Here is a 13,868-nt window from a genome sequence, read left to right as displayed (position 1 = left end):
GTGTTTTAATGAATTATCAGATTTGTTAATTATTTACTATATTTCAATACAATACTTCTGTACAATTAAAATTATTTACATTCCTGTCTATCCTATTCATACTAGATTTAACTTAAGGTACATAAAAAGTCTTACAAATTGATTTAAACAATGTTTTAGTGTGTTTTCAAATCAATTCAATAATATATACCATGTCGATTTCATGCAGATCATGTGCAAAAACCTAGTCTCTACAAAGTCTAGTGGGTACATTGGTGCAATTGATCTAATTGAACTTCTTAACATGTTGAACCGTGACTCAATTCTGGTGGCTATGAGTATTTTCACTAGTTCATGGAATATAGTTATTACACTAGTTCATGGAATTTCAAAGAGTCCACATCACAAAATGCATCAATCTCAGAGCACCAAATAGCTGCAAGATAGAAAAACAAATATAACAAATATTTTATTATTTCCAATTTAGAATCATACATGCAACATTCCAATGAGTTATTGTGACTGTTTTTTTCTTATTATAGTAGAACACCGAATTTTATTTGTATACTTTCATTTGAATATTTTGTCAACACATACTCTTATGTCAAAATTTTATGATATCTTGTATTTCTCGCTAAGTGTATTTGTATTATTTTGAGAAATAAGTATCTTAAACTATAATAAATATTGACTCAAATATAAAATACTACAAACAGTATGATGATGATATGATTACAGATTTTAATTGGAGTAAATACCTATACGTACAAAATCATCATAACTAGTGTTTCAATCTTATTTTTAATAAAATGTTATGAAAAAAACATTTCAAACTGAATTTATATGCAGTACTACAGCTTACATATCTGAACTGAATACCTGGCTCTCTTTTTCACAAAATAATCAAAAAGAAACAAAATCTCCAAAATGGTGTGCTCAAAACTCTGGTAAATGCCAGACTCCATGGTTCACAAAAATGGATGATATTCATGATTATCTGAAAATCCCTATTGTCCAACAGGAGACAAGTAGCATGACAAAAGCCTATAAGGACAGAATATCACGAAAACACATGAAAACAGGCTTGCACAAGCTCTGAACGAACCTGTAAGTAACAGACATTTGAGGAGCTTGGATGAAGAGCCTGCCTCCATCTTAATGCAAGGCATTATAACACAAATTAAATAGTGAAAATAGAATACAAAATTAAAATAAATGCACCAAGGTATGTTCAATAATGGTAAAGTGGAATTGATTTTTAATGGTTCAGTTACAAAGTGTAAATCAATGGTCAGCCAATTGTACGCATTCGATGTCGATACTTTATGTCTACGACGATCTGTCGCGCCAAGGACGAACGTAATCGTTGAAGAAAACTTACAGACAGAATGATCGCATACACAACTGTGTATTCCAAAATATCTTATTATAAACATATCAGTAGCACACCGTGGTAATTGAACGCATATGTGACAACAGGAAGACCGTATAAGAACTGCAAAACAAGAATATTGTGTAAACATTACTCACTTTGAGCCCCTAACAGGTGTGAATTCTTCAGCGTCGTAAAACTCCTCTGAGTCACTACTGTCACCCATTATAAATAAATTACAACGTGGCAATAAACACTAACTACGATAATTTGCAAAGATAATCACATCATCAAATAGAAAAAAGTTAATTTTTACAAAAAAAGAAAGTTGAAATACACGAAATGGTGTACTGTACCCATCCATCAATTTACATTTGACAGCTTTAAAATGACAGTTTCGTTTTTTAAATTTTCGTTCAAAAATGTGTAGTGAAATCGATATTCGCATCGATTGAGACAGTGGATTGGCAGAACGCAAGAAGCTTAAATGTAGAACCTAATAATAACATCGATAAAAAATAAATGTCTGATTCTCGATCACCATCTCTATTGACATTACCACCTTTTTAGTAGCAGTAGAGCTCCTTGTGATAGAGTTCGTCTAGGATAGTACTGCCACCTTACCTGTTTCTGCCACCAAGCAGTATGTCAGCATTACTGTATTCCGGTTTTGATGGGTAAGGGTGCTAGTGAAATTACAGGCAAATGGAACTTCTCAACTATGCCCCACAAATCTTTGCAATTTAAAGCTCTGAGTGGCACTGCAATTGTTATGGACAGGCGTGTAGCTTACCATCAGGTGCACGACTTATTCGTCCCGTCAATTGATATTATTAAAAAAACCACAAAATCGTACTTTAGAAACAATTTTTCTTGTTTTACAAGCGATGGTCATGCTGACGTTTAGCTAACAAAATTTGAAATTGCTGTTTTTCAAGAAAAGGCCTTAGTTTGAATAATGAAATTATTCTCGTAACGTACTTACCCTCTTTTCGCTATATAATCACATCGGACTCTGTTCTTCGGATGAGTCTTATTATGCGATATGATTTATAAATATGACTATACGGTCTCGTTCTGAGAATGAAAAAGGGCAAAGTGGAGAAAATCACATGAAGAGACTGTGAGAATGATCGAGAAATTCAATAGTACTCTTCTGTCGACTCAAACTCTGTGCCTCGTTCCAATGCACTGTTGTTGAATTACATTGAGGCAACTCAAGTGATGCGTTTACTTAGTAATTAGTTACGCTACGCCCCTAATATTTTCAGAGTATATATAGTAGTACCTTCTCCTATAGGCAGACAGAAAGAAAAATCCTTGTACGTCAGGAACACAACTGTATAAAGTCACGGGATTGCTAAGTTCAAGTTTCATAGCATTATATATAGTAACACCTATTAAAAAAATACAAGTCGCTTATTGAACTTAGTTTCTATTGTGAACGTCACGGTCTGAACTTCAAAGCTAGGACACCTGATACGAGAGCCATTGGCCATGAGGAGTAAGGTCGCCGACTGCCGGGGAAGACGGCCGTGAAGGAATCAAGGTTTACATTTTGAGGCTGTTTAATTGTATGTACGCATTTGTGTATTGTATACTGTACATGTGTGTTTGTGTATCACTGTCGATTTCAAAATTATAGAAGCCATACATTATTTTATATAAGATCTATGAAAAACAGATGTTGTGCCGACCCCACCTAGCGTGGGATAAGGACAGGAAGAAGAAGAATTACTTACGTGATACATACCTACTCAAATACGAGGTTTTTGGTTGCGCCAATGGCGGAATGATTTTCTTTTCATAATAAAGTAAACTTTTTTACTAAATAAAACAATTATTCTTTTTTTGGGCACATTAACGGATGGTCGTATTTTTTTCCTTTTTCAAAATCACCACTACGTCAACCAAAGTGCTTCTGGTGGAAAACTACCTCTTCCACCGGCGCTGATCAGAACCCGCCGGCGAAAGAATGTTACACCTGCAAAACGCCTTTCAAATTTGTTATACCATGATCAACGCATAAAACATAGATTGCTAATACTTAACTAACTAAAACTCGGCTGAATTCTAAGGCATTTCGGATTTCTCCTATCGTATTCTTAACGTAAAAGGCATAGAATTGAATTTAAAACGTTAAATCCCAGAGTGCTTTTGACGGTAGGTATTTCAAATATTTTTAAATAGAAAACCTGTAAGAGTTGTGTTGGCAATGATGACGTTAGTTGATGGACAGAAAGATTCATTACATATATTAATTTAAGAATTAAGTTCATACAATATTTATGCTACTGAAAATTAGTTTTGCGATGTCTGAATACGAAACCTCAACATTCCATTGGCGCTAAGTACCCATAAGAAACGAATATGGAAGTCGTTCCACGCTTGTGACTAGATCTTCATAAGAGACTACAGCTTTGCTACCTTCCACACTATTTAAATCTCGTAGGTAACCAATCAATGGCTTACGAAGCCAGCAAGTACTTACTACTTATTTTGGATATCTATATAAGCAACAGCAAACAGAAATCTACTATTAATTCGCGTCATTGTCACTTAATGATTATAAATGAACTTCGAACCACATAGTTCAGGTACGCTAAGTATCTCTCAAAATCCAGGAACAATCAAATTATGATTTTTTGCTAGTAATCATGAGTTACGCCGGCCGGTGCCGTGGTTGTGCCTTCGCTTGGCATGCGTCATGTCATTACACCGCATTTGCTGGGGGCGCCGACTATATAAAACATGACCTCCCTCCTCTCACTTATTATTCGCTCTCTCGATTCCGTGCTGGCTGCACCATCGTGTTTTGTTTTACCAGTTGTAATTTAAAAAGTAAGTTGTTTATTTTTCTTAAGTAACTAGTGTTGTGACTGTCCAGTTACATAACTTTATTGATATCAGTTTAATATAGTTAAATTGTGAATATTATTTTGTGGCTACGTAATAACGATGTGGTTTGTCTGAGCTAACGGAAAATACGAGTAATTTTCAATAGCAATTTTGTTGTAAACACTCCGTAGAGTTAATGAACAATGTTTTTTATTGTTATATCTTTTTTGCCCCTCCTATTCTCGAAAAGTGCACACTCCAATTTAGACAGTGTTTGTTTTTATCAAGATACAAAACCACCAGTCTTTTGCCACGGAATGCGGAGTAAAGTGAAAGGGAACAAGATCTAGTTCACATGCTGATTGGCATATCTTGACAAATTTAAATTTTCGTACTACACCTTCCTACGATACTTCTCACGCATGTACTTATATTATCCAATAAGGTTTAAGCATACAATTATTTTAAAATTTTGAAATTTTCATAGGAAAAGCCGGTTGATCTGGCTGTTTTTCATCGTAAAAAATAATAATACTCGATAATAAATAGCAGAAAGGACTATTCTAAGATATTATGTCTCGAAAACCTGTTTAAAACAAATTACGATATGTAGACGTTATTTCTTTTAAAGTTAGTTTCGACTTTAAATGATATATAATTCTTCGAAACTTTGAACTTTGACTCTTCAGAGTTTGGATCGTTCTTATTACTAGCACTATAGAGTTGAACTTAAATCTTAAATCCCAAGCTTGATATGCTCTTGACGCTGCACAAATACAACTACAACAAACAACAATCGATACTATAGCATATATTTTCTGTGTACTAGAAATTTTCTCCTAGGCACTGCACTGTAATCTAGACACTAATCTCACGCCAAGGCCAAGTTATTCGGCAATAACCATTATTATTATCTATGGCAATAACACTTGTTTGACAGCAGTTATCATAGTTTTATACTGGTTTATGATATTTTTTATTTAACGTGTTGGTTACACAACGAACAGTTTTATAATATGGACTATGGTTTTTACGATAGGTACCTAACAAGAGGTTAAACATTTTATAAACGTTTGATGATTATTATGTACAGAAAGGTATGAAAAATATAAAAAAAGAATCTAAACTATTAAATTAATATTAAAACTTATGCTACTAATTACATACAGATATACATACAGGGTGTAATAGTTAAGTGTGCCCAGGCAATTGTTCCGTAAATATAAGAGATATCCAAAGCTTTAAACTGATATCTAAAGTACGTTACCTAAAGAACAAATCAAAATCAATAAATTTTAAAAAATAAAACTAGAAATATCCAAAATTTTAACATTAAACACTCCCATACATTTAATATGATATTAGTAGAGAGACTTAGTTATCCGAGTGTAACAATAAGTTAACAGATAACAAAACTGATACAAATATAGTAATAAAACTATCTTTTAATTGAATACAAATATAATAGCATAGTCAATTATTTGGTCAAGTATGGGAGTGTTTAATGTTAAAATTTTGGATATTTCTATAAAAAAGTCATTGATATCGATTTACTAATTAGGTAACGTACTTTTGATATCAGTTTAAAGCTTTTTGATATCTCTTGTATTTACGGAATAATTGCCTGGGCACACTTAACGGTTACACCCTGTATAGTAGTAGAACAACTGCAGTGCTTTCATGAATATTTTATCTTATATGAATATCGATCTATCAATCCAAGTACAATACGTAAAATGCTGGTAGGACGCTATATTTTTAATAGATAATAATATATGCATAAATATATTATATTTTTTTACGTGTACAATATTAATTGATGTTAAATATATATTTAAATATATAAAATAAATATATATTTAACATCAATTAATATGTATATTGATGATAAACCCAATCTAACAATTGTGTAAATTTTCGTTACATTTTCTAACTCAATATAAAACGCATATGAAAAGTACTTTTCATGCTCTTGTCTATGCTGCCGTTATTACTTATCCTAAACAACGTAATCGAAATTTTAGCGGAATTGAGTTGTTATGCATATCTGCTGCCCTTGGAACGAAAAAGTGCAATACTAACATTTTTATCAAAATTCAGTTATCTACGTACAGGGTCAATAGCACATCAAGCTTGCCACTTGGATTGAAATCGAATTCTATACGATAACAACGGTCCAAAGTGTCAATTGACGTGCTCTTAGATATTCGGGATCAGATAATAAACTCAGTACAGAGTACTAAAAAAACCGTCCTCAAAAGTTCGTGGAAATATGTACATCTATTTGGCAAGTTTTAACATTCAATTGGAGCATAGCAAAATCAACCAATAAAATAATTGCTCCTTATAAAAGCGTTATTTATAAAAATAAATCTTCATTCGTGAACAGCCACCCTTAGAGGTGGAACATTTTCTTTAAAATTAAATGGGGCCACTATTGAGGTACCCTCTTTCAAACGAAAAAGAATCATCAAAACCGGTTCACAAATGCCGGAGGTATCGCGAAACAAACATAAAAAAAAAAATCATACACACGAGTAAAGATAAAGGCCAATCTTGCTATTTTTGTGGAAATATATCCCAATAATGGTTGAATATTCAGCGAGCTCGAAGGGCATAAGTTAGTGACTTCACTAATCAGATTTTTCACTAGTGACGTTTGTTACATTAACAACACTATACCAGAGGATTTTTCTTAGTAAAGTACGGAACTGTGATACGGGCACATAATAACACAACAAAGTCACAACTGAGTTAATTCTTTAACTTTACTTTAATTCGTTAACTGATTCATGAGTTAATTATTAAAAGTCACATTTAAATTAATTACATGCAGTAAATTTTTTTTCTACTAATTTATAAGAAAAAATTAAGGTTTATTTAAACACGGTTGACTAGAATACAATGAGAGTTTCTGTATAAAGCATGTGGTATGTATTTATAACATAAATAAACTACTTACTTAATATCAAACGTATATTTTAACTGTTCTTTTTATCAGAGAATCTTAAAAAATATTTTAACACATTTATCTCCCAATTTAGAATTTGCTTGCTTGTGCTTTTCGTTCTTCCGAAGGCAGTCTGGAATACAAATAAAATAAAATTATATTCAATTGACGATAAAATTATATTTCACTTTATTTAATAAATAATAATTTCTAATTTCTAAATATTCATTGATTAAAAAAACATAATAAATGCTATATGGTTCTATTTTCTGATTTGATCAGAAAGAGCAGAGTGCTTTCTTTAATTTGCAATTGTACAAATATGAACTTATCTAAACATTAGAAAAAGTAACGAAAAATAATATAGGAAAGAGTAAATCGTCCTCTCTCTTTATAATTTGCAGTGCCCTATAGGATTCATGCGCTGTTAACTTAGCTATAAGCCTTTTCCATTACGGTAATTATGGTTTTCAATTCTTTATTGCATAATAAAGAATTGAAAAAAAAAGCTCTTTAAAAAAGCTTTAGTGTCAATTTCTCGAAAGTTATTAAAATGCAAACGCGTTTTTCATCACACTTTCTCGTAAATAGAATGATTGCATGGTGACTAACTTGACTTTAAGCCCCAAATAAAACCCTTTTTTCTTCCCACTACAGTCATGGTCGGTAAGGAGTTATTTTTTAATTTGTAGCAAATTCAAGCAAGGAGGCAAAGGAGGAAAGCAGGTTATAATTTAAGTTCAAAATTAAAACATTCGCGTAATATGTTATCTAACTGGAAATTTAAATTGCTTTCGGTTTTCTCGGCTTCGGGTTTATAATAGGCCCTCGTTAGTAATTTCTTATTTACCGTCAATTTTATGACAAGAAGGGTAGTAGTATATGGAATTCCATACAGAAACGAACAAACATTTAGGTACTTCTGTTCGCTTTTCATTAAGCATTCCCTACATTACGTGACTAACTAACTGTACATGAGAAGAGAAGTGAAGAATAGTTTTGCTAAACAAATTTAAATTACCAATACATGTTTACTCTTACAAAGATCTTGGTTAGTTTAGCTCTTCTCAAGAACGTAGAAGTATGAGCTAGTAATGTCAGCCAAAGCTCTTGGTCGTCACTGCAGGTGGGAAATTATTAGGATGCCACGAATATTCGGCTACTATTCGGTATTCGGCCTATTCGGCTACTTTTATTAATATTCGGTATTCGGCCGAAAATTACGACTATTCGGCAAAATACCGCCTGTCGAATAATGAAAAAAAAGCACATATTATTCAAAATGTATACATATATTTTTCATATATTTCACAAATTATGGCTTTAATACTTAAAATCAATCAGTGGCAGGTGGTGATGAATGAAAGCAAAATTTTCAGCATCGGTTGGTAACAAACAATTGTGCAATTCCTCATAAACAACCTGCTTCTGAAAATAGCCTCTCACTATAAACACTACTGCCAGTAGACGATAGATATAGATAAGCAAATTTTGACAAGCTTGGATACTGCTTTGCGTTTGCTGATCACCACTTGTAAGGATTTGCCGTCCGATCAAGGTGAACAGTTTTCAAATAAAAATCAATCTCATGTGCGATAGAACTATTCTCCACATCCTCATGGTTTTGCATATTATCTGTAGCGATTTCGTTGAAACAGGTCCAGAAACAGATATGTACTGATTCTATTGTTTTATCATTTTTCAACAAGAACACCCCACTCCCGTTACCTCCGCACGCAGTGTAATGAGACAGGTCGTAATAGGTCGCACGTGAAAGGCGCAGATCTTACGCCGAACTTTCGGGAGCCGAAAATTCAACGCTTCGGCCGAGAGCGTGTCTGAATATTCGGTATTCGGCCCAATCACTATTCATGGCATCTCTAGAAATTATCGATGTTTTGCGTGACCTTGCGCTAACGCTAGCTTATTCATTGCATAAGCAGTCTATTATGCAGTTTATTAAAAATGATAAATAGTGATTCTTCTTTTTAACATTTCCCACATATTTCCATACATAAGGAGATAAAGATTCCAGTGAGGGAATGGTGCTTCCAAATATCCCTCATCCCATCATACCATTTACAATTTTACTGACGTCGAGCGTAAGCTTTTTTTCACACTCATATGGGGATATGAGTATGCACTAGGACGACCCTGTATCGCGAATGCCCTGGAAACGCATACAAACAACCACAAATAACACCCAGACATACAAGGGAAATAAATGTAGGCCTTACCAATATTTCTCACGGTCGGTCTATACACTACAAAAAAAAGCCATTGAATGTAAACTAGGCACTACAATGAGTTAGGTAACTCTGGAAACTCATTTCACGAAAGTAGATATGTTATTTAAGCGCTAAAAAGGACGTTCCGCCATTTGCAAAAACACTTTCCGAATTACTTGCTTGCTAATTTACACTGAACCATTAATCACTATAACCTTGAATTTCAATTGAGCTCTCTGCTTAGCTCAACCTTGTGTTAGATTCTGTATTTTTTTATAAGTAATGCTTACATTATACTAAATATTATACTGCTTGCCGGCAGAAATAGGTAAGGTAAGGTGGCAGTAGTTCCCTGGACCTGGAACCCTTTCACAAAGAGCTCTACTGTTACTAAATATATACAAATATGATAATTTTTAACAAAATCGAAATCTAAGCTTAACTCCACGAGAGGCGCCATCCATAGGCAGTCCCCTAGTCAAGATACAAAGTGAAAAAACCATAGTGATAACTCGATATTGCATTTCAGTGTATCTGTTTGCTTGCAAATATTTAGAGCGTCCTCTGCGTTATGTGCTCTTAACACGGCATAGTTACATCATTACGTTTGTAAAGTGAGACTATAGATGCTAATTAAGAGTCTATGCCACCTCAAATGGCTTTGGTTGATTCTACATAACAGTGAAGGTGTGGAATCAATCACTTTTCAAAAAATATAGAAGTAAAATTGAGAATATACACTAATTACTATACGGTGTGAAAACACGATTCCTGAAAATTTTCGCTATAGAAAAAAAAACACAAACTTATGTCGAAATTTTACAAGAAAACCGCTGTATTCAAGAGTACTTTACATATACCAATGATTTTGTCATATCAACTGAACTAAATAGAACACGTATAGTATAGAATACTTAGAATAATAATGCACAGAAACCTAGTCCGCACACGCTAAGTGAGGCAAATTGAAGCGCGCCAAAAGGGCCTACACGAGCGGGCGGGCCTTCAGTGCTCAAGGTCAACTTGCACCGCGAACAGATCAAGAATTTTGACGAAATGTGCGGTAAATGAGTGTAAAAATACGTCAGACAAACATAAAATAGATACTAACATCACATTCCACAAGGAAGTAACGCGTTTCAACGTGTATTTTTATATAAATATCCACTAAAACCGAAAATTAACCTACTACTAAAACTAGCCTACATGAATTTGATGTTTGCCTCACTTGTGGCAGTTCGTTTGATAGGAAACTATCATTCTATGCGTTATTATTCTAAGATAGAATATACATTTTTCAAATAGAAATAAAGCCAGTCCTGTACGGGAAAGCCAGTACGGGAAATAGATTAGACTCTAAAAATAAAATTATTGTGTGAATATCGGTACGTAAAGTAGTAATTTGATATACGAATCAATATCCTTTCATTTTCCATTACCAATACATTGAATAAAATGTTCATTGGAGGTTTTCTTTTGTATCAACAGAACAATGACTATCACCTTGTACTACACGCCCGGGTCGGCCCCCTGCAGGGCGGTACTACTTACTGCGAAGTCCCTTAACTTGAATCTTAACCTCGTATTGGTTGATTTGTTCAAAGGAGAACACATGAAGCCTGATTATTTGAAGGTAAGTTTTTGATACTGGATATCTTCCTAAAGTGTGATACAAGTATCGATATAAATGTTGATATCGATACTTGTATCACACACGAGGAGTTAGTTAGACTGTGATTCTATTACCGCGTTCCGAGTTCGAGACTATACAAATCTAGAAAACTCGGACTCGCTTCGGATGTCACTCGTGTCTAAGTCCGATTCTAATCCGAGAAAATACGTGTACAAGCGATATTCGCATTTTCTCGGATTAAAATCGAGATAAAATGACATCTCTAGAAATAAAATGACATTTCGGACACCTCTGATTCGCCTTTTGGAGGGAAAAGTGTCGTTTTTATTTTGACTTTTAATTATTTTGTGAAATCTAGTTTAAAGTGGAATAGGATAGTGCTATTGTGCTTTAATCGAAGATTAAAACGCGAAATTATACGAATCTCGAACTAAAATACCCGTATCGGCCCGTTCTAAGGAATCCCGAGTCAATCCAAGCACGCTGCCTTAAATTGCCTATCCTTTTTGTGGCGGCCATATGTACAGAAACATAATTAAACGAAGATATGGCTCAAAGGACTTGTACCCAAGCCAAAATTATTAATAAAAAACCGGACACTTCGGCTATTTCCATCGAGTATATAACCAGAAATAGAGACGAAAGGTAATTTAATTTGTTTGAAAACTATTCTGCCATATCATTACTGTAACAACTGCGCTCCGATTGGCTAGCCCGAGTTCGAAACAATTGACGGGTGTCGTCAACTGTTTCACTTCAAATCGACCAGTTACCTTGAGCTTTGCTTTAATGGACGAAAATTGCAAAATTACATATTTAATTACCGATGAAATTTACCGTTTGTTTTGTAATTTGATGTTTTGCTGTTTTTCACACACCACCTAATAGAACAGCACGGCATTGTTAGAAATATTATCTTTATTACAATAAATACTCAATATTTTTTGGAATATACGGAGACGTACACACAGGTCAGTTGGCCTGTCTCTAATTCAGTGCAAACGGGAGTTGATATTTAAAAGAGCTGTATCGCTAATGTGTTATAAGATACGAATAGTATAGTACGAATAGAATAGTAGTATAGAATACGAAGATACCAATAGTAGATACGAATCGGATGTAAGTAGTGCACAAACGCTCTTATAGCACAGGAAATGTCGCACACGTAACTCCGCTTTTGTTCGGGCGCTTATTTTGATTCATAACGTTGGCTAATAGATGGTACCAAGTAAACCCGCGATGCGATTGTAGTAATACTCGACGGGGCCAACAGATGGCAGCTATTACATTTTTGTTAAGGTTAGTTGATCTTGTTCAGGGCGTTGATTAAAATATATACAATAACATATGTATAATAAAATCGCAAGAAAGGTGAGTATGTACTTTTAATGTTTTAAAGTAAAAGTCAGTGCTAAAGCGTTACTTAATTTTGAGAATAAATTCAAACAAAAGTATATCTATATAATATATTGCAAACTAACAAATCAAAAAGAATATCATTCAGAAATCTTCGATTTATTTCTCGTCAACGACAGTTTTACTGTTTTCACCAAATTATCATAATTGTAAATTAATTAAACATTCCTAATATTTTGTTTAAAACAGTTTTGCATTCCTTTTTTTTACATTTATACATATTTTATACTTCTTATTTGATACCTCAAATTTTCAAGATTCAATACTCTTTATTTTTTTATTCAAGTGTCGCCATCTATGGTTTTAAATATGTACTAAAATTAATTTGTATGAATCGATGCCCCATGCTTGTACCGACAATTCTCAATTAGCGCGAAAAATCAATCATGTTTTCTCACTATTGAATGGCCGAACCAAAAGTATAATGTAACAAACATTATGTGTGCAGTTATGTACCATTATTACTATTGCAAATTATACATATTATGATTCTACAATAACTTACTACTACTAGCTTACTAATTTAACAAGGAAAATAAACAACCAATTCAATTAATTACCTTACAATGTAAGTAACTATGTCGAAAAATTTTCCATGTTACATGAAGCTCGTGAAACATTGAATTTGTTATTTAAAATTGTTGCTTTATGGTTTTTTTATTTTCTGTTCATTGGGGTTTGGCTACAAGATCATTAGCTTAAAACTAAATAACAAAATTTGAGGAAAGATAAAACGGCAATAATGCAAAATATGTTAATCTAGTTCTTAATTTTTTGGCTCGTCGCGGATATTGTTTGAGCTAATTACATTTTTGTTTTTCCTAACTAATGCTAGGAAACTTTAATTAAAATGTGATTTAATAAAAGGTAAATAAATACAATAATTTTCAATTTAATGCAATTCTTATACATTGAAAGGCAACTGGAAGAGAGTGAGAGATCGTAATTTGGTCAATTGAAGTCTAAAAAAATGTAATTTAATATTTAGAGAGAGAGTCAACAGGCTCGTAATTAGTAAACTTCCGGGGTCACTAGCCCGCTGGCCCCAAAATTTCTAATGCGAGAGATGTAAACAATTTTATTACGATTTTCAGAAACGAAATATTTCTTGTAAATAATATTTCTTGATACATCAATTATAATAGGGGTTAAAGTATGAAATTGCCGATTTGTACTGAAAATCTAAATTGTTTATTTTTTAAATTTTTAACAAATTTATTTAATCAAAATAGTTGCCATTATTATCTATACATTGCTGCCATCTAATGGGAAGGTTATTAATGCCTTTGCGATAGAACTCCGACGATCTAGACTGCACAAACTGTGTGAAAGCATTTTGTACTGCCTCCTGGGAAGAAAACTTCTTGTCACGTAGATAATTGTCCAAATCACGAAAAAAATGGTAGTCCGTTGGAGCAAGGTCTGGTGAATACGGAGGATGACGAATGGTTT

The 13,868-nt window shown here is 33.4% G+C and overlaps 1 protein-coding gene and 1 pseudogene across 1 annotated transcript in view; one reads left to right on the top strand and one right to left on the bottom strand.

Annotated features, from left to right (window-relative positions):
* LOC113240437 overlaps positions 1 to 1,595 on the bottom strand; it is a 22,252-nt gene extending 20,657 nt beyond the window's left edge. Inside the window, exon 1 of the mRNA XM_026477737.1 lies at positions 1,510 to 1,595. Coding sequence (XP_026333522.1) covers positions 1,510 to 1,577 — 68 coding nt within the window. The 5' untranslated portion in view covers positions 1,578 to 1,595. The remainder of the gene's footprint in view (positions 1 to 1,509) is intronic.
* A 2,487-nt stretch (positions 1,596 to 4,082) lies between these two features.
* LOC113240391 overlaps positions 4,083 to 13,868 on the top strand; it is a 59,461-nt pseudogene continuing 49,675 nt past the window's right edge.

Source organism: Hyposmocoma kahamanoa, unplaced genomic scaffold, assembly GCF_003589595.1.
Source record: "Hyposmocoma kahamanoa isolate Upper Pololo Valley unplaced genomic scaffold, ASM358959v1 138, whole genome shotgun sequence".
Taxonomy (NCBI): domain Eukaryota; kingdom Metazoa; phylum Arthropoda; class Insecta; order Lepidoptera; family Cosmopterigidae; genus Hyposmocoma; species Hyposmocoma kahamanoa.
This window is presented reverse-complemented; position numbering and strand designations above follow the sequence as displayed.